Raw genomic sequence first — 26,104 nt, 5'->3', positions numbered from 1 at the left:
AAGTGACATGCATCAATAAGTATATACCCTTACCAAAATAATGTAGATTGATGTTATCAAATAAATTAGTATGTTTTTCTTCATCCAGTTTTCAATGAAATAAATCGATTTTTGTAACATGTAATTTGGTAAACATTTGAAGAAAATGGCGTAACTGCATAAAGGGGAAATAACTTTAGTGCAACTAAATATAAGTGTTATGATTAATTATAGACGATGTGAGCGTAGTATGTATATATTTTGATTAAAATCCATTTGGGAACAATCTGGGACTGGAATTATAAGCATTTATACACGGTTACGTCCGTAAAAACTGGCGCACCAAAAAATTTTGGATTGATTTTTTTCAATGGGGCGAGCGCAAGCCAAAAACAAAAAAAAAAAATATTTTTTTTGTGTGTTTCTGAAAATATATGAACGGCAAATCCGATGAACAACTTTTTAATTTGGTGAGGCTTAACCTTGGAATTTTGCATATCAATTGTGAAAATATATCTCTACAAATAGTTAAAGCAGTATGCCTCCAGATCGTTCGACAACAACAAAAATTAGGTATCTTGAAATGAATGCTGTATTTCTTAAGAAAGGCTTTAAAACTTAAATACTGAGGAACTTTATGTTACCGAAACTCATGAGAAATTGCTGGGTTTTTTTACGACGAAAATCGAAAAGCTTTTGCCACGCTTTTACCCCAGGTAAATTGTCTCGATTATAAATATCTATATGTTACTACTGTAGCTATAGCGCTATTGGTTACAACGAAAAAAAATGTCATTATTGCCGCGGCGGTCCGGGGTTCTATTCTTGGCGCGGTCATATTTTTTCTTGATTTTAGATATTTTAGAAACAAAATTCATGTTGTAATGTTCATAATATGACCAAACTTCATTTAAAGAAAGATTATTTTTAGCCAAATCTGGAGGCATGCTGCTTTCATTTGTATATTTAGTCAAATTCATCTGATATTTTGTGAAAGATACGCTATGTATACCTTAAAAGACGCGCCACAAAATATACTTTAGTACTTCCATGAATGTAATTATACACAATTTGCATGAAAAACGAATTGACTGTGGTATATATTATAAGATTCTTTCACTGGTTGTAGGTGCAGATGGGAATATCCGGCCTCGAGGGTAACTGTTTAGGCGGTAACGAGGCTCCCTGCCGATTTACCGCCTAAACAGTTACCCGACAGCCGGATATTTCCATCTGCACATTTAACCAGTGACAGAATCTTTTTCTTGCATACCGATTTCAAGCAATAATAAAAATGAAATCAATCGAACGGCTTTCTTTTTAGAACTATTTCTTACAGCAGTGTATTTAAGCAAAGCGCAGGAAACCAACGTCTGTAAACAGGAAAGACGTCATGACGTTTCAAAACAAATAACAACGTTTAGTTCCGGTTTTGTTTTATCAGTTGTAGTGCAACGTTATAAATTTTTGATAAAATAACGTGATTTGAATCGAGAAATGTACTATCAGGAACCAATAGGAACTGTCAAGGTATTGGATTTTTATTCAATTTATATAAATTACTACATAAATCTTCTACATATATATAGTTCTAAATACGTCATTTACGGCACGAGTCATCTTACACCCCGGGGAGTAAAAATACCGGAAATCCCCGTCTGGTATGCAAGAATAGGCTAATATCTAAACATTTTATTGAATGAATGTAGCAATGCACACAGTATTTGATATATCAAGCCGAGTTAAGACCACCCTTTCCTACAATATGAGGTAGGTTTTTTATCTATGTTGTAAATCTATACTGAAAAGAAATTGGCTGAATAAGTTTGCAGATGAATCTGTGAGTACATTTATTCAGGAAGAACCTAAATTGTCCACCTGTCTTCATGTAAATGCATTATATCAGTTTTAAAGAATAATTTTCACGAAGTTCATGTAAGAGGAAAACGTTGGTCACTAGGTTGTGGTGGGTATTTAAACTCCACTTGTAACACAAAGGCGCGCCGACCTAAATAAAATTATAATTTGCATATTGAATTTAATATATAAACGAAAATTGTTAAAAACTTCTACTACCACATATTTTCCGTGTTCTGTATCACATACATATTTTCCGTGTTCTGTACATGTGCTTCTTGCTCATTTTCGCATGCCTCGTTTTGACCTGAATCAAATTTCAACGATAGATTTAATCACCTTACGAAACTGAAAATTGTTATATAACTGTGTGTCTAAAACATTTAGATTTTTATATATACTTGCGATTTTTGGTCTGAAAGAAGCATGTATTTCACAAACGAATAAAAAGATCCCTATATTTAACTCCAATCGGATACGATAAGATATTCTATGGCGGGACTTCTGTTTTAGTTGTAACGTCAAAAACGACATTCGTAATGTCGTAATTCTGGCGTCTCAAGGTGCTATGTTTCAAAAAGTTCTCCCCTTTCAAAAAAATTTTCTGTCTTATTAAGACACAGTCGTAATCAGTCACAGTCAATTTTAGCTGACATAACTCTAATAATATTATATAAACAAGATCTGTCACTATCAGTGACAAATGCGTGCCCAAGAATGATAGAATGATACAGTTGTCTGCGCAAAATATGCCAGAATAGTTTAGGTATGAATAATTTTGTGACCTTGACCTGAAAGATCCTGGTCATAAGCGCGACACACCTTAATATGGTTACCATTTTTGTCCAATTAGTTTCAAATCCACACTTTGAATGTTGAAGTTAGCCTACAACCCGGATAAGAAATATAGGGCCTACACTGTTAAACTTTGACCTCTAAGTGTTACATTGACCTGAAAGCTAGGGGTCTGGGTCTTGCGCCGGACACGTCGTCCCATTATGGGGAATATTTGTGCCAAGAAATTCCAAAATCCCTTGCGGAATGGCGGAGTAACCTGAGGACCGGACACAAAATATACCCTGTTAAAATATGACCTCTATTTGTGACCTTGACCTTGTAGCTAGGGGTCTGAGTCTTGCGCATGACACGTAATCTCATTATGGGGAACATTTATGCAAAGTTATTTTTAATCCCCCTGTTTCGAATGTTAAGTTATAACTCGGACAAGCATTTACACGGACGGACGCACGCATACACACATGTATACAAGCGCACACACATGGACGGACGGTGCGAATTTAAAATGCCCACCTTCGGGGGCATAAAAAGAGTTAAACAAAGACCATAGACAGTCGAAAAATGTGATATACATGGCAATATTTATACTCGCATCTAGTCAAATATTTGGTAAAACCTTTCTACAATACGATATAATAAATATCTATCATGTTAAAATAAATTTAATACCCGATCTCTCGTCTTTAAGCAATCTTCCAAGTTTTGTGCATTCCATCTGACTGTCTCGTATGAAGTGATAATTTTCGATTACATTTCTTTCTTTCATTTCTTCCAGTTGATCAAGAATGTCCTTCTTTGTTTTATGAAGTTGTAAGGAACTTACAAACAACTTATTTGGTTTATAACTTAGCATATCTACTGTCTGTGTCAGTGAAGCTAAGTCTTTTGAAACACGTCCACATTCTTCCTCTAGAACATCCGTTTGTTTTGCGTTCTCCATTTTTATTATTTCTGCCTCTTTAATCATTTCATCAGATTGTTTCTTAATATTCGCAATGATTTCATCTTTAAATGTCTCCACATCCTCATTGAACTTGTCATTTATGTCTTTAATTTGTGTCTTATTAAGTTTAACAGAAGATTTAAGCATGTTCACTTCTTCTAGACTTTCACTGATTTCTTCAACTAGCTGCTTAAATTCTTTACTGTCCTTGAATACTTTTGCTTTATCACGTACGTACTCCACTATACATGCCTTGTGTTCTAAAACCATGCACTCTCCACAGCCAACACATTCGTGAGATGGGCAATAAAACTTAATGGTTTCGTTGTCATGTTTATCACATACGTCGAAGTCATCACTACATTCATACTTTTCTTTCGCCGAAGCTTCGTTGTCGCTGCCTTTAAGTGTATGCTTCCTAGCAACCTTCCATTTTTTATGATTTTCAAAGCACGTATGACAAATAAAATCATCACACTGAATGCAAAATCCGACAGAAGGTGTATGTTTTCCATAATCTTTGCAAAGAAAACATGAAAATTTGTCAGAAACTGTCTTCCCTCCGACTTGCATTTTCCATTCACTTCTTATATCAGTTAAGACACTGTAGTTTGTCTGTATGAAAACAGTTTAATTCGTATCTTTCGAGAAAGGTTTGTTTTACAGAGATAACGAAACCTGAAAACTCGGTATTAACTTGTGCAATGTTCAATAAATAATAAACTGATAAGAGGAACCCTAAACGTCAATGGGGATTTTGTACAAGTTTTGTTTATGACATAGACGAACACTTAAAACACCCGGAGTGAGTGTCTCTTCGATAAGAAGCATTGAGAAAAAGTGACTGGTGCACGACGGAAGATAAATTATCAGTTGTTCAATATGCACCGTACACATTTTGTTGTACTGTGCATTTTACATGAGAAATGTAACATTGAAATGGGATAGTATTTTCCCCGTGCATGGCCATGTTTATCATACTTTACATAATAGTTAGGGTATAACGTATAGGTTAATAAATGAGAGAGCGGTGCCTTTGAGTGATAATGGCCCTGGAAGAAGATAATAGCCCCCAGACTAAAGCCCTCGGGCTATTATTACCTTGCCAGGGCCATTATCACTCAAAGATACCACTTTCCCATGTACTGCTCTTTCCAAATAGCATCCTGTTTTTTTTTCTTTTACTCTACCGCATTTTAGAATGTATCACTTAGCATTTTTTTCTAAATCAGCATGTTCTTATCGCATGCTAGGTAAAAATGGCGGAGTGAGAATTTAATGACTCAAAAAGAGAAATTAAAGAAGCAAAAAGGAGTAAATTCAGCGGGTTGTATTAACCAACTATAAATTTCTTATATAAAAGTTAGCACCCCCTTTTCTTTTTGTTTTTCTACAGTAGCGATATAGTTCTTTATGGGAATATAAGTCTCTGAAGATATGATATGCTAAAAAAGTAGAAAAAAACAAAACGGTTATAAACAAAGTGGATTTATATGAAATAAAGAACAACCATATTTTGTGGTGTTCAGCCTAAAACTTGGTCTGTACAGTAGTTCGCTCAGATAGACTTAAGATTGTTTGTTTCGAAAGGTGCGGAAGAAAGAAAAAGGTTTGTTTACTTTTGCCTTGTAAGATAGTTTCTAGGATGCATTTTCGTTGCCGATATAGCACTGGTCTGTTGCCTGAATACCGGATGTACCTAATACTAGTAAAGCGGGTGAATAAGATGTTGTCACATCCTTGGTGCTGTTTGTTTTAATAAACGGCCAGCTTTCGTTTTAATCGGCGATAGTGTTTATTGAAGTAGTATTCAGAATAATTGTTTTGTGTGGAACTATTTATTCACATGTTTATTTCTCTTCATACGGGACACACATATTACGTAGTATAAAACTCTTTTTAACAGCCATGCAACAAACTATGCCGATAAAATAACTGGTTTCCCTGTTAAATAAGTATATATCTTTGGTTGGCGAATCTGTAATGGAAGCATGCACCAAGGAGATCTAGTGAGTGGCGGGTTTATCCCTGGTATTTGGTGAATATTCTAGGACAGAGGAAGACGTTGGAAGGAACAGAACTATTTAACATGATTTCAACAGGATGTAACTGTTTGCTCATGTCTGAAATAAAATGATTTGTAGAACTAGGAGGCCAGGTTAGAATGTTAGTATTCAAGAAGTGGGTTGATGTCACAAAGTACTGATGATCCGGAGTCCATGACCTATTGCATTACATCGGCACTTCGACATTGTTTTAACGAATCAAACACCGGCTGTCCTTACGACACTAGGCAAGTTGTCATCACTTATTTTATAAACGATTCAGTAAACCAATAACACTCAGTCCTTATTTGAAAGGAACTTATCTAAACATGTACGTAACACCCAGAATTGTATATTATCGAGTCTGATCGATCTGTGTTATGTTTCCAGATACATCACACAGACACTCAAAGAAGTTCATCACGGAACCCTGCTCTAACTGCAAAGACACTATTGAAGATATGACAGTACACTCCTTATGCATATATCACCTTTTTAAAAAACGCTGCGGAGAAGTTTTAAGAAGACCCACAAGACACCACTCCGAAAAACAGATGTAAAAATGACCACATAGAGTTCACACACAGTGGTACGAATCCGTTAAATACTTTAATCAATTGTGAATAGTGTGGTATTTTGTGGGAGACAAGGAATTGCTCTTCGTTCACATCGGGACGACGATACCTCATCAACCAGTAGTTTAAACATGGGTAATTTCAAGGCATTGCTAGTTTTGTATTGATGCCAGTGACAAGTTACTGCAAGAACACCTTCCATCGTGTGCAATAAAAACGCATCATACACGTCAAATACAGCAGATAGTAAGTTGCTGCACTGTATAAAGACGTTCATTTAACAGACAATTGTGGACGAAGTTACGTCACACGCTATTGGCACCTATTTTGGATGTCTGTGTGATGAAGTAACTGACAACAGCATCAGAGACAATTTGGCAGTGTTCTGCGGTATACTACACCTGATTCGAGACCTGTTGAGAGATTCTTAGAATTTGTGGCATGTAAAGAGATTACAGATGCTGAAATTTCTGGGAAAATTCTTCAAGCTTTCACAGAAGTTAGTCTCGTTCCCAGTATGTGCCGATTACAGACCAAGGATGATGCCGCAAATATGGCAAGGAGAGTCAACGGTTGCGTAGCAATACCATACAGCTGTATATCATTACTGTTCAAGTCTTGATCTAAACTTAGCACTCAGCAAAAGTTGTCAAGTCAAGTAAGTTCACATCATGCTTGATTCACTGAAACAGCTAGGCTTGGTTTTCGAATATTCTCCGAAACGAAGCAGGAGACTTGAACTAGCAATAGACGAGGTGAACAAATAATAAAATCTGTAAAAAGATCCTTTGGAAGCAAAGAATGCAACCAAGAAGAATAATAACAGACTCGGGTTGATTGAGTCTGTTCATGAGAGGTAATGAAATGTGCAACACCTCTCACGCCCCCTAGCACCGGCTTAAGCGGAACTCTATTACACATATGCTGAATGGACTCCATGATCCCAAAGGACCAGAAAATATAACAACACTGAATCCAAGTACGGGGAGACTTTTTACAGCCGTCACACGGCTCATGTTGAGCAAATAAAGAAGAGCATGTTCAAGCTGTTTTGTGAGTCGAGATGGTCATGCCTGGGCGATTTCGATGAGATGTAAGAGGCTTTGTTGATGCGCATAGAAGTCATCTCGTATACTGGAAGCTGGCATGGACACCAAGTCTGTTGTAGACGCCGACGGAGTACTGAAGAAGATGAAAGATCCAACCTTCACCATATGTTTCCATACTGTTCATCAGATTTTTCCTATTTCAATGCACTAAGCAGGAAGCACCAGGACGCAGCATTAGACATAATCTAAGCACACAGAATGGTTGAGATGTCAAGTGAACTGTGGCGGAGCTCAGAAATGACGAGGAGGAATATGACAAGGTTTTTGCTAAGGCAACACAGATGGCATCAACTGCTAACATACCTGCTCTTTACCCCCACCCCCTCCACTAGACGTTGTGGAAGGTAGACACAAAGCAACGTACTGCCGTTTACTCTTAAAATCATCGAGCAATTTGTTTTTCCTTTGTTGACGCGTTATTGAACCAGGTCAATATGAGGTTTAGCAGCCTTTCCAAACAAGCAGTGCAGGCCCTATTTCTCATTCCTAAAGTATCACCATTTGATGAATGAAGAAACCTGCGATGCTATCTATGAGTATTTCATAGAGAACTTGCCATCGCCAGGAGGTAATGTTGTGGCAACGGCTTTTGTCAAACAATGAAGTGAAGACAGACTCCTTGCAAGCAACACTAGTGGATGAGAGTGTGTGCAAGCTGATATATCACACCATCTACACGATTTTGCACATCCTGATGCTTACATCAGTTACGTCAAGCTCAGTCGAGAGAGAAAACTCTTCCCAAAAGTTAATCAAGAACAAATTAAGGAGCACAATGGGAGATGACGATTTAATGTTCTCGCCCTGCAGTATGTCCATAAGGATATAGCTATTGACATTGATGCAATGATAACATTATACGCACGAAGAAACTCTCGAAAGATGTTGTAGCTTTATCCACTGTCAGATTAGGCATTACATATTGTATCGTTGAATTTGTAGTTGTATTGTACGTGTCTATGTATGACGAATACAATTTTAGTAGTAACTTCTGTCAAAAACTTTGAAAATTTAATCATATCTGAAACTGATGGCTGCAAGAAAGCGAGGATACAGTACAGTCTTCTCTTGCGAGGTTTAACGTATCGTAAGGTAACTCGTGACAAAAAGTGGTGTGTGTGCTTACGTGTCTGAGACAACTGAGAGGAGTCTACAGTATAGGAATATATGTTTTTCTACCTTGTTCCCAGAAGATTCCGGTTACTGGATTGAGACACTATTCCTTAACGATATCCCTCCTGCGTGATCCTCATTAAAGACCCGTAAGAATCAGGTTTAGGGTGTAGGAGGTGGGTGATTGGGGAGGGATGTTAACAGTTATACTGGGATATAAACTAGTTATTTTTATTTAAAGGCTCAGACTGTCAAAAATAGATGTTTAACATTAAGTATATGGGCATTTTCTCCAACAATTTACCAATACCAATGAATCATCCTAAACGACCATTAACGATGAAATCAGCCAGTGAAAGTTTGTCATGTCTATAGGAGGCTATGTGTTAATGTAAATGTACGTGAATAGGTACGAACATGAAAACATAGTACATGTAAACAGTGAATCAAGATTTTCCATTGTTTATTTTTTTCAATTGTTAGTGTCGTTAAAATGAAAATGCACTGGTATTGACATTGGCTGTATTTTCTTGCGTAGATTACTTGCGGGGATGAGCATTGGACAGCTTTTGGTATTTCGACCCTCATAGAATAACGACACCCCCGCCCCCCACGGTCATTATTTTATAGAAAATGTGACTCCTTTCCAGTAAAATATTGACTCCCCTTATAAAAAACTGACTCCCTTTGAAAACTCTATAGAATAACGACCCCGGTCATTATTCTATAGAAAAACTGACCCCTCCAAGTAAAATACTGACTCCCTAAAGATGACTCCCTTCGAATCTCATAGAATAACGACCCCGGTTATTATTCTATAGAAAAAGTGACTCCTTCCATGTAAAATTCTCACTGCCGAAATTACTACATTCGAACTCTCATACAATATCGATTCCCGGACATTATTCTATTTAAAAATGTTACTCTTTCCGTGTAAAACACCGGCTCCTAAAAAGAATTTCGACGATAATATCTATTAAAAAGTGATCCCCACCAAACCTAACGGACAATTTTAATAGATCTGCAACTCTAATACCCTCCATTGCCAATAATTAACATTTTGATTGTAGTACTACTACTGGTGCCGCTACTTCTATTGCTATTACTACATGCACTTCTTCTTCTACTACTACTACTACTACTACTTCTACTACTACTCCAACTGCTACTACTGCTACTACTATACCTGCTTCCACTAATACGTCTTGTACATCTACCTCTTCTTCTCCTGTTGCTGTTGTTGCTGTCACTTATTCCTCTGCTGCTGCTGCTGCTACTGCAACTGCCACTACCACTGCCACTACTACTACTACTACTACTACTACTTTCTATTGTTGCCGCTACCGTACTTTACTGCCACTGCTAAGTATTGCAACTTCTATTAATTCTAAGTTCTATGCTAGCAGTTTCTTGTGCAGTTTTCTTCTGAAGAATTACTTCATACCGAAGTTTGCAGGGATTATTGACACTGGTGTGTTTTGTGAACGTTTTGTGAATTGTTATTTTCCTGAAAAAAATGTATACACCAAGATACAGCGTCTAGAAATAGAATCCCTTTTCCCGTTGCGGAATGCTCTGATTTCTGTGTCAAGCGATGGTATCTGGGGCTAATGGTCGAACGGAAGGACGGACGGACGGACGGACAAGGGCAAATCTATATGCCCCCCTCCCCCGAGTGGGGGCATAAAATGCAGCAATTAGGCCTTAGATACACGAGTTATCACTAAATTTGACCAAATGACCGGGGGTCGTTTTTTTTATGGGAGTCAATATTCTTCGTGAGGTTCAGTTTACTTCACGTTGGGGGAGTCATAGTACTATGATCTGGAGGTCATAATACTATGACCGGGGGGTCACTTTTTCTATAGAATAATGACCATGGGGTCATTATTCTATGGGGGTCGAAATATTTCATTACACCGGCAAGAGGAACTGTTACCTGTCTCGTATGGTCAAACTCACTTATTGGCACTTGTTGTGTATCTCTCTACTCTTTCGTCCACTCCTGGGATATAATCTAACTGTCGGACTTGTTCCATTTGGTCATTAATTTTTGTAAAGCACTATGTTCAGTCACCTTGTCCGAAACACTTTTGGTCACCTTGTCCGGAATATTATGCTCAGTCACCTCGTTTTTTTGTGTTTGTCACTCTCTGTAAGAGTATGCTGTCTAGCGACCTTCCATTTTTTATGATTTTCAAAGCACCTATGGCAAATAAAATCATCACACTGAATGCAAAATCCGACAGCTGGCGTGTCTTTTCCATGATCTTTGCAAAGAAAACATAAAAAAATTTGTCAGAAACTGTCTTCCCTCCGACTTGCATAATTTTCGTTTACCTATTAATTTAAAAGCAGTTTAGACACACGGTTCAAGAATGTATGAGATAACGCAGTGTTAAGTTGATTATTACACTCGGACACATTGTTATCATTCAAATAGGGTTTAAAGTACACAAGTAAAGAGACTTGATATGATCATATCAATATATACAAATTTGTTATCATGTGGCTGTATGTATAGATAATATAATCTGAAAAGTAGGTTAGTAGGTTATAGGTTTGCGAAAATAAAGACATTTTTAAAAATGTTTATGTTTATTTGATTCTTTAATATGACAAAAATATGTAAGTCTTTGAAGATTTTAACGAGTAAAATTTGTATTCTGCATTAATTCTGTTGCGGCCCTCAAAGTAATTAAAGCCGATCCACTGTACAGTAAGACACTTCAACTGAGACTAATTCGTTTCGTTATGGAGCCCTCGTCGTGGAGGTGAATATTCGTCGCTTCATAAACGACCTGTAAGTTGGAAGATGTTGTCTCACCTTCGTCAGCGGTAATGAAATGGTTGACATCTCTCAAGGAACGTAGCATTGGCTGTAGCTACATGCAGAAATATTGAACGGGCTTCATGGTCACAATAATATATACTAATGTAATAAATACATGTATAATGAAACCAAGTCAAAGTATGGGATAACGTTTTTATTGACAATAACAAGTCACAATATCCAATAAATGAACAAATTATGATAAAATGCGACATTAAAGACTTTCGGAATATTCTATTCTGAATAATTTCCACACATACTTTTACAAGAAATGTAAGCACACTGGACAAAAGCGATCGTAGTTCAAGTTAGTGACACAATGGACATGAACTGTGGAACTGCAGTTACTGCATGAGAGCCATCCCTCCTGATATTGATACTGCTGATATCCAGACGACCACTGATTTAGTTCCAAATGGCAAACACAGCACTTCGGGTTAGTATGCAGTTCTGACATACTTGATAGCGTTGTCTGCAATCAAATGGGAAACATAATACAAGTATATGGACAGATAAAAGAGACAGTATAATCTATTCTACAATAAAATGAATGTCATTCGTAAACACAAAGTGATTGTTTCACAATTTATGTATTAATTTCATCATTTGTGTATTTACTTAATTATGAGTAATGACAAATATCAATATTATAGTTAAAAATGCAAAAGGAAAACGGGAAAGTTAAAAATCTTAAGTTAAAACATTTTCTGGACCTGTTGTTTAAATTGAAATCTAATTGAACAACTTAATTCGGACGGTTCATAAAACTGTATGGCACAAATGGAGCTGTTGGGATGAGTTAAATCAATTTGAATGCCATGACATTGCATCTTCTCTTAATAGAAATTCAATAATCAATTCATAACAATTTTCAATCGTATACGAACAACTTTATATTTTCTGAGGCCCAAAGAAGGGTTACCCCTTTTATTTAAGAAGTTATTATTATTATTATTATTATTATTATTAAATTAGACAGTCTGGTTCTCAAACGTGCCCGATGTATAGCACCAAAACAAGCGAAGCCGTCTTTCTTTGGAAGAACCTGTACAGGCCTCTCACTTAGGTTGGAGACACCCAAGAGCATCTCAGAAATTTCCAGTAATGGAATGGGATTCGAATCCCGAACCTCTGGAATGCCACTCAAGCGTGTACTAGACCACCGGCCCAACTTAATAATATATAGCAGAACCATGCTTTAATTAATTAATATATGTAAGAACTTCCAATTTTCTTCCTGTCAAACTTTCAATTATTCATAGAGATAATCTATATATATAATATATTAGATATTTCTTTTGACACAAATTCATATTTGAAAACGTGGAAAATTTATTTTCTAAACATAAAGTTTACATGTTTATGTGTTTAAACAGCTGTGTGTTAGGTCTTAAAAAGTATATACATAATACACATGTAACGATGTATAGATAAGCACAGTATTACTACCCCAAAAAACCTATCCGTAACACAGCCAATGCTCGAATTATTGTCCCCAAAGCAGGAAAATATTACCCTAAATGTTAAAATATCAACAGAGTTTCAATCCAGTATCTACATTAGTTTTGGAGTTAGTAACTTGCATGTAAAATTTTAACCAAAAGTTTTAAGATCAAAAGGAGACATAATTGTACCAAAATGCATGTTAAAGTTATGGAACTTGAAGCAATTAACTAGTTTTATAACCCCGAAGGCACATGTGAAGTTTCAATTAAATATCTGCATTTGTTCTAATAATTTGCCCAAAATACATGTATGGCAGTCCTGATTTTAAGGGTTTGGATAGCAGTATCTAAAAATCAAGAGTTACCTCCCTTTGACAGTTTTATTGTGTTTTGTGTGCATTCATGTGCATTGACCCTAGGTCACTATTTTTCCCTCTGAAATGCTTTAATTTCATTGGATTAGCCTCTGATAAGATATCTGGTCATTGTTTAGATTGTCATGTATCTGAAAACATGTATTGAGCTTTTATTTTAAGAATAGTTTAATTTATATTGGATTATTACAGGTTTGTTGATTTCACTCATTACAGTTTGTACTTATCAATTCAAAGGTCTCATAAAGTGCTCAGTAATGATTTTATCTTTTATGCTTTTGGCTCATTCTGTTTAGACAGTTTGTTTATATATTGAGTAAAGTCCATGTTTCTTAAAGGGCAGTCTTTCTTACATCACTGTCTTATTCTCTATTTGCACTATAAACCATTTAATCATTTACAGACCTAAACAGATCACAGTGTGTTTGTGTGTGTGTGTGTTTGCTGGACTGAGTACTACTGTAACATATGGTGCATTTAGGTCCACAACCTGGTAAGCATAATTTGTATTTGTAACCTGTAATTAATTGTATAATTGTGTATATTTATGTTTATACACTACCTAAGTATAGGTATTTTAGCTGTAATATGCCACTACACACACACATGTATATGTTTGATCCGGAAATGTTATTATTTGATTTAAAGAGATATGCTTAATATGAACTGTACGGTATTTTGTGCAACAATTATGTGTTTTACATGATTGTAAGTATTTATAGCTTATTGTAAGTATTGTTCATATTATGTATTTTCAGGATGTGTTTTTACCATACATTATGGAGATAGATCTACCAATATTAAAATAGAAAACTGTATACAATTGTATGGCTCATTGACCCACAAAAGAATAAGAAGAAGAACCCATCCCCATAAACACTTATTAGTTATACTGCCAATTATTACGGCAACACAGTACGAACTAACAGAGTGACACAGAGTTATGGGACTTGACCCAGAGAGGTTTGCAATTGATTTAGAAAAATAAAAAATAAGTTTCAAACTTTTATGCCTTCAAGTAAAAGCTGTATGCACTTGCACGCAAAACTTAAACCAGAATTTTCTAAGTCTTAAAGAGGACATAATACTAGTAGGCCAAAATGCAGGTCAGAATTATGGGATTTGATGCTATCAACTAGTTTTATAACCCTGAAGACGCATGTGAAGTTTCAATTTAATGTCTGCATTAGTTTTGGAGATAGTAACTTGCATGTAAAACTATAACCAGGATTTTAACTATTTAACAATAATTTGACCACGTGTTAGCAAAACCTTTATCTGGGCGCAAGATTCTAATGTTTCCCCCCTCTGTATGGGCCGCCACGGCCATCACCACTGGAGTAACCAGGCCATTGTTGGTAATAGTCGTAACCACCGTAAACTCCATAGCCACCTCTGCCTCCATACTGACTTCCATATGGGTGTGGCTGATAGTTCTGGGGCTTGAAACATTGAGGTTGGTATTTGGCCTAGAAAAAGAAAACTTAAGTTCAAAGCTATATGCCTTTACATGATAGCCATGTGTACTTGCATGCAAAACTTTAACCAAAGTAGGACGCCGACGCTGACGCCAGGGTGAGTAGAAAAGCCAGACTATTCTTCTTCGAATAGTCGAGCTAAAAATTACTTCATATTATTTACGTGAAAATATAGCACTACAAATAGTTAGTTTTTATATTTAGTGAAGACAAATTTATCTTTTGATCGTTTACATTTAAAGTAATAGCAAATAAAATAAGCTATTTTAGTAAAATATGCTCATTGTTTATCTTAAAACTTCATTTGTAACATAAACATGCGTCTTTCTAAATAAAATTATATTTTTGCATATTGAACTTTATGTATAAATTTATACATGTATTACCTCGGACATATCATTGCACATATTTTCCATGACGTCTGCCTCTTGGATAATTTGTTCATTCTTGCATGCCTCTTCTTTACCTGAATCAGAATTCAATGCTAGATTTAATCACGTTACGAAACTGAAATTGGTATAAATGTGTGCCCAAAAGATTTCGATTTTCTATTGACATTTTAACTGTGTGACGTTGACCTTTGAGAAAGGGGTCTGGGTGTTGCGCATGACACATCATCTTAATTTAGGGAACATTTGGGCCAAGTAATATAAAAATCCCTTTATGGATTGTTGGGTTGCAGATCGGACAGGAAAAGTTTTGCCGATTTTTGACCTCCAAGTGCGACCTTGACATTTCAGTTAGGGTCCTGGGTTTTGTGCATGACACGTCGTCTTATACAGGGGATAATTCGCGCCAAATAACATTTAAAGACAAAGTTTTGGACTGGACAGGAAAAAAGCCTATTGACCTTTGAACTCCAATTGTGACATTGACCTTTGAGCTAGGTTTCTGGGTGTTGCGCATGACACATCGCCTCATCATGGGAAATATTTGTGCCAAGTATTAATAAAATTCCTTGATGAATGTCAGAGTTATTGACTGGACACGAAACAGACACTGTATATGCCATGTTAACATTTGACTGCCAAGTGTGACCTTGACCTTTAACGTCATCTTCTTACTGGGTACATTAGTGCCAAGTAATATCAAAATCCCTGAGTTACAGACCGGACAGGACAAAGCCTTGTTGACATTTGACCTTCCAAGTTTGACCGTGACCTTTGAGCTAGAGGGTCAATGATTTGCACATAAAAACGTCGTCTCATCATGAGTAACATTTTTGCCATGTTATAATAAAATCCCCTGATTAATGTAAAAGTGATGGATCGGACACGAAATTGCGGACGGACGGAAAAGCGCAATCCTTTAACCAGTAGCTTCAGCCAGCAATGGACTGACAAAAGACCATATGCAGTCGAAAAATATGTTCTATAGGGTAATATTTATCTACTCGCATTTAGGTAAATATCTGCAATACGAGACAATCAATTTTTATCATGTTAAGATAAATTTAATACCTAATTTGTCATCTTTATGCAAACTTCCAAGTTTTGTGCATTCTATCTGACCGTCTCGTATGAAGTGATAATTTTCAATTACATTCCTTTTATTCATTTCTTCCAGTTGATCATCAATGTCCTTCATTGTTTCCTTAAGTTGTAAAGAACTTACAAACAACTTATTTGGTTTATCACTCAACAGATCTACTTTCTGTGTCAGAGAAGCTAAGTCTTTTGAAACACGTCCACATTTTTCCTCAAGAACATCCATTTGTTTCGTGTTCTCCGCCTTTATATTTTCTGCCTCTTTAATTATTTCATCAGATTGTTTCTTAACATTCGCAATGATTTCATCTTTAAACGTCTCCACATCCTCAATGAACTTGTCATTTATGTCTTTAATTTGTGTCTTATTAAGTTTGACAGAAGATTCAAGCAAGTTTACATCTTCTAGATTTTTACTGATACCTTCAACTAGCTGCTTAAATTCTTGACTGTCCTTGAATACTTTTGCTTTATTACGTACGTACTCCACTGCACATGGTTTGTGTTCTAAAACCATGCAATCTCCACAGCCGACAAATTCGTGAGATGGGCAATAAAACTTTATGGTTTCGTTGTCATGTTTAGCACATACGTCGAAGTCATCACTACATTCATAATTTCCTTTCGTTTGTTTATGTTTGTCACTGTCTGTAAGAATATGCTTTCTAGCGAGCTTCCATTTTTTATGATTATCAAAGCACTTATGACAAATAAAATCACCACACTGAATGCAAAATCCGACAGCTGGCGTGTCTTTTCCATGATCTTTGCAAAGGAAACATGAAAATTTGTCAGAAACTGTCTTCCCTCCGACTTGCATAGCTTCCGTTCAATAACAGTTAAGACACGCAGTTTAACTACGTCTGTATATGAAATATCTAAGTATCAACACACGCTCCAATATTTTATTCATACCTTTGAAAGAGGGTTTAAAAATACACAGGTAAAGAAACTCGATATTAACTTGTGCAATGATCGTATGTAATGTAAGACGTAAACACACAATAAAAGGGATTGTAAACTACAATGGGAGCTTTTGTAAGTTTTATTTTAAAGCAGCATTCCTCGAGATGTGGCTAGAAATAGTCTTTCTTTCAAATTGAAGTTTGGTCGTATTATGAACATTAGGATATGAATTTTTGTTTCTAAAATTTTTTAAAAGTTCCAAATCAAGAAAAAATATATGACCGCGCCGGGAATCGAACCTCGGACCGCCGCGGTAATAAAGACATTTTCCCGTCGTCGTGACCAATACTAGTGAATAATGACTTCAAACTATAGATATTGATAGTCGAGACAGTTTACTTGAAGTAAATTTTCATCGTACAAAGTAGTAAAAACAGCAAATTCTCATGTGTTTCCGTAACATAAAGTTTGTCAGTAATTAACTTTTAAATCCTTCTTAAGAAATATAGCATTTATTTCAAGATATCTAAAAAAAATATTTTTTTTTTGTCGAACGATCTGGAGGCATGCTGCTTTAACATTGGCCAAAATTTAATAAAACAGAAAAAGTGGAGAAACGAAGCTGAATTAACATTGGCCAAAATTTAGTAAAATAGAAAAAGTGGAGAAACGAAGCTGAATTGTTCGTTGAGTGGGTTACTTATGATTATAATCTTTCATTCAAATTTGAAAGTGTGGGTAGGATGCTGACGGGTCTGTAGTTTTCTTTTCAACAAAAGGGTCATCTTTTTTAGAAATAGGGTCACAGCTTGCTTTATTTTTGTAGGGAGGCGATGTGTCATGCGCAAACCCAGAAACCTAGCTCAAAGGTCAATGTCACAATTGGAGTTCAAAGGTCAATAGGCTTTCCTGTCCAGTCCATAACTTTGTCTTTTAATTTTATTTAGCGCGAATTATCCCCTTATTATCCCCTTGTGTTTGCAATAGAAGTAAATGAGTGAGGAGGTAAGACTAGGACTATCGGCCTTTGTTATTTTGAAGGGAAATGCCATCAACTCCAGTCACTACCAATGATTTTTCTTTTTCTTTCTTTTTTTTTTGTGCAATATTTACATAAAAGGAATTCATTTTGTCGACAACTAAGTTTTGATCATCAAGGTTAACTGCCCGACGTTACATAGCTGAAACAAGGTTGAAAACAATAATGGCGCTAAACTATAAAGAGCATGCATAAAAACTTGCACTGGTTTGGTTGTAATTTAAATAGTGAAATACCAATGAATAGTCCGAACTGGCCAGCGAAAGTTTGCCCCGTCTATCGGAGGCTACTAGTTAATGTAAATGTATATTGTAGTGTAGCCGCTCCTCTCTGCATTAATAACTAGATACACTGTTTCTGTTTCTATCTAGTTTATTTCCCGTCACCAATAGTATAACTTCTAACTGACAGAGCTAACAAAGTTCCATCTAGCACAAATAAGCCTTCAAGCATTTCATAACTCAAGATCTCCGTCTGCAAACGTTTTCAGGCTGCGCGCATCGCAAGGCATTTAAGCTTCCGAGCCACCACGTGGTTGCTGTGTGAGCAGGTGTCCCCTTTCAGCTTAGTCCGACAATACACATTTTGTCTCCATATTTATACAGATTGGTCAATCCAAAGTAATAAACAATAAAAATAGTTCTCGTAAAATATAGATAAATTGCCATTCAAGTTACACCCAGTGTCCATCATTTTACTGCAATATAGTACTTATATAACCTGACTAATAACTTTAGATGCATTTTATGTGTACTTCGTGAGAAAAAAAGCAACAACATGTTTTTCTATAGTGACGCACTTATTAATTAACCCAGATCTTAACCTGTTTAGTTTCGCCTTTTTGTAAGAAAAGTGCTTCTTGACTTACGAAAAGATATAAGGAGAGAGTGTGTTTTCTTTTAACAAAAAGAAATTATATCAATTTCTTTACAACATGAATAGGTACGAACATGTAAATGTACATGGATAGGTACGAACATGAAAATGTACATGTATAGGTGCGAACAAGAAAACATAGTACATGTAAACATTGAACCAAGGTTTAAATTTATTTTCCATTGTTTATGTTTTTCAATAGTCAGTGCACAGGTAATGGGCTGTATATGTGAAAAATACGTCAACTTCTTAATTTCTCCAGCTAACGCGTATATTTCATTGACGCGAGTCTGTTCGATCTCTAGGCAACAATAAAAAAATACTCCTTCAAGAACTGTATAAGATCCTCCGCGAGTTCACGGGCCTTGTACACGTCGAAGATACATAAGGCCTTGAGTAAGTAACGATCTGTTCCATCAGTTTTTCTTGCAAAGATTACTTGCGGGGATGAGCATTGAACAGCTTTTAATTACTGCAGGGGAGCTGTTACCTGTTTCGTATGGTCGATTTGCACTTGTTGTGTATCTCTTTCTTCTATCGTCTACTCCTCGGATATAATCTAAAAGTCGGGCTTGTTCCGTCTGATCACTAATTTTTGCAGACCACTATGTTCAGTCACCCAGTCAGGAACACTTTGCTTGGTCACCCTGTCCGGAATATTATGTTCCATCAACCTTTAACATTGCTCAGTTGTCCTTTCTGTAACACATTGCTCAATCACTCTTTCTGAACACTGTGATCAATCACACCTTCCAGAACACTATATTCAAGTCACCCCTACCGGAACACTATGCTCAGTCACCCTTTCCGGAACACTGCGGCCAGTCACTCCTTCCGGAATACTATACTCAAGTTACCCTTACCGGAACAATATGCTCAGTCACCCTTTCCGGAACACTGCCCAGTCACCCTTTTCATAACACTATGCTCAGTTACCCTTTCTTGGACACTATGCTCAGTCACACTTTCTGGAACACTATGCTCAGTCACACTTTCTGGAACACTGTGCTCAGTCACACTTTCTGGAACACTATGCTCAGTCACACTTTTTGGAACACAATGCTCAGTCACACTTTCTGGAACACTATGCTCAGTCAGACTTTCTGGAACACTATGCCCTGACACCCTTCCCGGAACACAATGCTCAGTCACCCTTTCAAGTACACTATACTTAAGTCACCCCTACCAGGACACAATGCTCAATCACTCTTTTCAGAACACTATGATCAGTCACCCCTTCCAGAACACTATACTCAAGTCACCCCTACCGGAATAGTATGCTCCGTCATCCTTTCAAGAACACTGTACAGTCACCCTTTTCATAACACTATGCTCAGTTACCCTTTCTTGAATACTAAGCTCAGTCACACTTTCTGGAACACTATGCTCAGTCACATTTCCAGAACATCGCTCAGTCATCCTTTTTGGAACACTATGCCTTGACAGCATTTCTAGAACACTGCGCACTCATTTTTTCCTGTACACTATGCTCAGTTACACTTTCCAAAACACTGCGCATTCATCCTTTCCTGTTTACTATGCTCAGTCACACTTTCCATAACACTATACTCAGACACCTTTTTCCAGAATACTATGCTTAGTCATCATTTCTGATACACTGCTCAATAAATCTTTCCCGGAACACTTTACTCAGTCACCCTTTCTGGAACACTTTGCTCAGTCGCACTTTCCGGACCACTGCTCAGTCATCCTTTCTGGAACACTTTGCTCAGTCACCCTTTCCAAAACACTATGCTTAGTCAAACGTTCCAGAATTTACCCAGTCACACTTTCCGGAACACTGCCCAGTCATCCTTTACTGAACACTATGTTCAAAAACCCTTTCCGAAACACTATGCTAAGTTAACATTTCCAAAACGCTATGCTAAGAAACCTTTCCTGAAGTCTTTGCTCGGTCACATTTTTCAGTACACTGCTCAGTCACACTTTCCAAGGTTTTCTCAGCCATCTTTTACTGAACACTGCTCAGTGATCCTTTACTGAACACTGCTCGGTCACCGTTTCTAGAACACTAAGCATAGCTACCATTTCCTGAACACTGCTCATTCATCCCTTCCAGAATACTATACTAAAGCCACCCCTTCTAGAACACTATGCTTAGTCACCCTTTCCTGAACATTATGCTCCGTCACCCTTTCCGAACACTGTACTCAGTCATCTTTTCCTGAACACTTTGCTCAGTTACCCTTTCCAGAAAAATTTGATCATTCACACTTTCCAGAACACTTTATACAAGTCAACCCTATCGGAACACTATTCTGAGTTACCCCTTCCAGAACACTATACTCATGTCATCCCTACCTGAGCACTATGCTGAGTAACCTTTTCCAGAACACTGCAAAGTCACCCTTTGTTAAACACATTGCTCAGTCACCCTTTCCGGAACACTTGTCTGGAACACTATGCCCATACACATTTTCTAGAACACTACTCAGTCATTCTTTCCAGAACACTATGCTCAGTCATCCTTACCTGAACACTATTCTTAGTCACCTTTACCGGATCACTATGCTTAGTCAACTCTTTCAGAACACTTTACTCCAGTCACCCCTTCCAGGCCACTATGCTCAGTAACCCCTTCTGGAACACAATGTTTAGTCATCCTTTCTGAAACACTGCCTAGTCACCTTTACCAGAACACAATGCTCATCAACCCCTTCCAGTACACAACACTCAGTCACCCTGTCTGGAACATTATGCTAAATTAGGCCTTTGGGAACACTGTGCTCAGTCACCCTGTCCGGAACATTATGCTCAATTAGGCCTTCGGGAACACTGTGCTCAGCCACCCTGTCCGGAACATTATGCTCCGTCAGTTTGTCGGAAACACTACGTACTGACACCTTTCCTTGACCACTATGCTCAGTCACCTTGTCTGGAACGCGTGCTCAGTCATTATGTCTAGAATATTATGCACAGTCACCCTTTCTGGAACACTGCTCAGTAACCACGTTAGACACTTGAATCATGCATTCAGTTTTATTTAAGAAATGATAAGTTCCCAAACGTGGTTTATCGTAGAATAACCCGAGTTTTGAGTTATACGTAAGAATATATCACGAAGGCCGTAGGCCTAAGTGATATATTGTTTCGCATAAGAACGAAAAACTCGGGTAATTCTATGATAAATCACACTTGGGAACTTATTATGTCGATTCTAACACGACATACTAGTATCAACAGTGTTAGAAAAAAATGGTAACTACTTTTTACGACCGTGCGTGGTATATTGCAGAATAACCCGAGATAGATTTTGCTCTACATGTATATAAGTTATTTACTGGTCGTGTTAGAATTCTTCATAACCCATGGGTAGCTTTTACATTCATGTATAATCAATAAATACTTAGAAGAAAACAGAGAGGCTTAGGTTTCTGGATCGTCTGTAGGCTAGTGTTATGTCTACAAAAGCTTTTAACAAATGTTTTAAACCCTTTCATCTTGCTGTTTTGGTACCTTTGTAGTTTCCATATCTTTTTGAATAATTCATGATTAGCTATGAAAAATGTATTAAAATGTCGCTGTCCAGGTAAACAGACAAAACAAATACTAGTCTATAGTAATCCTTAAGTCATTTTTCTCTATTCAACATGTAAATATTTGTACTTGTAGCATTCTTTCTGATAATGTATGCCTATTTATAAAGCACGTCTTTATTTTTTAGCATTAGGTTGGTGTATTATAAACAATGAAAACTTTCAAACACATTCAAACATTTACAGTACAGTATCATTCACATAAAGTATCAATGTTATTTATCATGGACATATTTTCTACTTGTTTTAGGCAATGATGTTAGGCCTTCTTAGAGTGGACATATAAAAGGATACTTTTTGTCTCAGTTTTTAATTTTGAAGTACACTCATTCGACTGTTTAACTCCTTCAGTGTAGCGTACAGGTACTCGTATCAGTAAAATGGGAATTAGAAGTTCAATTAAATTGAAATCAATACGCTTAGAGGCAGTATGAACAACAGGCTTCAGGTAACCGGTCCACAAATAAGCAAGTACCTTAAAAGAGAAGATATTCTGCTTTTGTCTCCAGAAAATTCTGTCACGTATTTCTATGTAACTCTATTGGAAATCAATTGTACTTTTGGGCCATACACGCCAATTACAGTATGGGAAAATCAAACAACATTTGTACTTCTAATTCAAGTCAGCTTCATTATTGTGATTGTTGTGACAGTGGACCCTAAGCATACAACAAATGCTTTGTTGACACATATAATATGAGCCGCGTCATGAGAAAACCAACATAGTGCGTTTGCAACCAGCATGGATCCAGACCAGCTTGCGCATCTTTTTTACTATTTTATTACTATATAAGAGACAAGTTTGTGCATTTAGCATACAGTACAAGAACATACATAACAAGAGTCGTTTGTAAAATTTATACACTCTCACAAAATGGCTTATAGGGGATTTTATAATGTAATCTTTTATCAGTTTTAAGTTCTTTAAGACTCTGGACTTTCACATACTGACTCCGAATCAACAGTGATCTTCTACTGTACACAGTAAATCATCCTACAAAGTTTGAAGGTATTCTATTGTTAGTGATTGGTTTCTAGACTGTTGTTCACTGTTACCTTGACATTTGATACATTGACCGTTAAATGTAAGGGGTCATTCTACTGACCAGAGTCAATCCGATGAATATTGATTGGGGTCTAAGCCCAAAATTCAATCTAGTTATTAACCGGAATTCATTTTCGGTCTCGATATTACTCTGTTCTTGGTTTTTAAAATTACAGGTCACAAACCAAACCAACAAGAAGTGTGACGGACGGACAAGGTGGCGACTATATACACCCGGCATTAAAAAGGAGCCATCTACTGACAATTGAATGTCATGTTAAGAAGAGTGGCTCCCATGGATCTAATCCTTCCCCACGTCAAACAAACGTTTTAGTATGAAGGTCAATGTGACCATGACCTTAAAGCAAAATACAATAATGATCATGCACTGGCTACAGGCAGTCAACACATAACAATTGACAGCTGTAGGTCTGAAGCTGTAGTTCCACTGTGACTTTTTCTCCCAACATAATAAGGAAGTACTTTCTATGTAGGTTTATATCAGATATTGATAAGAAACAATTTCCAGACCCGATGTTACTGTAAACTAGATCCCTCATACACTGACACTAAAAACAGCCCATTTACTGACCACAGAAAATCACATGAAAACTGACAGACCGAGTAACTTACAAAAGAAAAAGAAACAATGTACAACTCTCATTCAAAGCGGGACATGTATAAATTTGTTTACGCTTTTCACATAAAAACATAGGTTACACAAAAGCATAGATCACGAGGATATTATTTGTTTTCCCATGCATCACATAAATGCATACATAGCAATATTTTGTTTTTCATATACATCCCTCAAATTATTTGCATACTAATTTTGCACAGACAGATTACATTCTTAAATACATTGCATAAAAATATATAAAACTAAAGCACCGCAATGCGAAGCAATATACGTCCGAAGGCATGACCTTTGACCCCTAAGTGTGACAATAACCTTGCAAAGAGCTATCCAGAACATGCGCTCTACACGTCGTCTCGATCTGGTGAACATTTGTGCCAAGTTCCTTCAAGCAGTTCAAGAGTTACAGGCGGACACGAAACATAGTCATATGACCTTTGATCCCTAAGTGTGACCTAGACCTCAAATCGAGCCGCTGAGAACATGCGCTCTGTACGTTGTCTTGGTGTGGTGAACTTTTGTGTCAAGTTTCTTTGAAATCTTTAAGGGGGTTCACAAGGGACCGACCTTGACCTTGAAGCGAGCCATCCAGAACATGCGCTCTACACGTCGTCTTGATGTGGTGAACATTGTTGCCAAGTTTCTTTAAAATCTTTCAAGCAGTTCAAGAGTTACTGAACGGACACGAAACAAAGTCATATGACCTTTGACCCCTAAGTGTGACTTTGACCTTGAAGCGAGCCGTCCAGAACATGCGCTCCGCACGTTGTCTCGATGGGGTGAACATTTGTGTTAAGTTTCTTCGAAATCCTTCAAGGGGTTCAAGAGTTACAGAGCGGACACGAAATTGCTAATGGACAGACGGACAGACAGACAGGCAGACGGACGGACACCGGCGTCATAACCTAATACTACTCTCGCACGGTATTTGTAACAATAACATGTTAATTGTTACTATTGAGAAAAGGGGAATCGGATAGTGAAACCATTATCCTTGACAAAATAGTTGTACTACTTTTGAATCGTATTGACTATAAAGAAAACCTTAAAGTATTTCCGCAAATGAAATTAGAAATCCATGTGAAAAATCAGATTCCTCGAAACAGCTTTCGAAATGCAAAGACATAAAATATATATGACAAAAGTTGAAAAGATATATCTGTAGGTAAACTTGAGAGCATGAAAGCTACGCTGAACCCTATCTCCACAGTGCTTTGGGAAAAAATGAGTGAACATTTTTGGTGCAATATTTTGGTATCGCATGCAACCTAAATTGCTATAAGATATTTATTTTTAAATCAAAGAAATGCCAAAATAGTGCTCACGAGCGTTACTTTTTCAAGAAAATGTCGTTAAACATTCTAATGCACAAAACACATGCACAGTTTTTCTAAAATATTTCGCCGCCATGTTTATTTCAAGGAATAAAATATATGTTTGTTCTTTTACCTCAGATTTCCTTACTGAAATATGTATGTCTCCTTATTCATGGTTAGAGATATCCATTTAGTATAGTTTTTCACTGTCCGATCTCCTTAATCTGTTACCGATCCTTCACATTTAAAGAATAAACGCAATGTGTAATGATAGTTTTTCGCTTTAAACACCTCTCTTGGACAAGGAAGCCGTTTCATTTAAATTTTGTAAGCATCCGCTTGCAAAATACTAATGAAAGATCGGAACTTTTTCTAAAATAAAGTTGAATTTCAATCATTTTCAAAAACTGGAAATATTGCACATTGTGTTGAATTTATAAATAAAACAAAAATCCCCAAAATAAACCATTTTAGAACTTTTCCGGGAACTATAAATTTTAGCCGAGCAACGCATTTCAAGATGACACAAAACTGATTTCTCTTCGTAAACAATGTCAAAGTTCACCTGAGGAACATTGCTGAAAAAGTAAAAGTGCTTACTTGTTTCAGCTTAACGTCCTGTAGAAAACAATCAACTTTCAACTTTAAATGTATATATGTTCTATAATTATTCCAATATAAAAAAATCGTCC

General features: G+C 36.8%; 2 protein-coding genes across 4 annotated transcripts; both read right to left on the bottom strand.

Moving 5' to 3' along the window:
• Positions 1-3,280: 3,280 nt before the first annotated feature.
• LOC128553252 (E3 ubiquitin-protein ligase TRIM33-like) lies at positions 3,281-4,150 on the bottom strand. The gene has a single exon (XM_053534379.1). The coding sequence runs from the start codon at positions 4,148-4,150 to the stop codon at positions 3,281-3,283; it is 870 nt and encodes a 289-aa protein (XP_053390354.1).
• A 7,241-nt stretch (positions 4,151-11,391) lies between these two features.
• Positions 11,392-16,941, bottom strand: LOC123565950 (E3 ubiquitin-protein ligase TRIM33-like). 3 transcript variants are annotated; one of them, XM_045359706.2, is made up of 4 exons: positions 16,010-16,939; positions 14,936-15,015; positions 14,344-14,540; positions 11,392-11,724 (listed from the first exon to the last, which is right to left on the bottom strand). In XM_045359706.2, the coding sequence occupies exons 1-3, from the start codon at positions 16,854-16,856 to the stop codon at positions 14,364-14,366; spliced, it is 1,104 nt and encodes a 367-aa protein (XP_045215641.2). In that variant the 5' UTR covers positions 16,857-16,939; the 3' UTR covers positions 11,392-11,724; positions 14,344-14,363. The 3 variants fall into 3 exon arrangements, with proteins under 3 accessions (XP_045215641.2, XP_045215642.2, XP_045215638.2); XM_045359707.2 differs by having other exon boundaries at positions 14,405-14,540; XM_045359703.2 differs by lacking the exon at positions 14,344-14,540 and having other exon boundaries at positions 16,010-16,941.
• Between the last annotated feature and the right edge of the window lie 9,163 nt (positions 16,942-26,104).

Source organism: Mercenaria mercenaria, unplaced genomic scaffold, assembly GCF_021730395.1.
Source record: "Mercenaria mercenaria strain notata unplaced genomic scaffold, MADL_Memer_1 contig_3632, whole genome shotgun sequence".
Classification (NCBI taxonomy): Eukaryota; Metazoa; Mollusca; class Bivalvia; order Venerida; family Veneridae; genus Mercenaria; species Mercenaria mercenaria.
The sequence above is the reverse complement of the archived record's forward strand: the minus strand, read 5'-3'. Positions and strand labels throughout refer to the sequence as shown.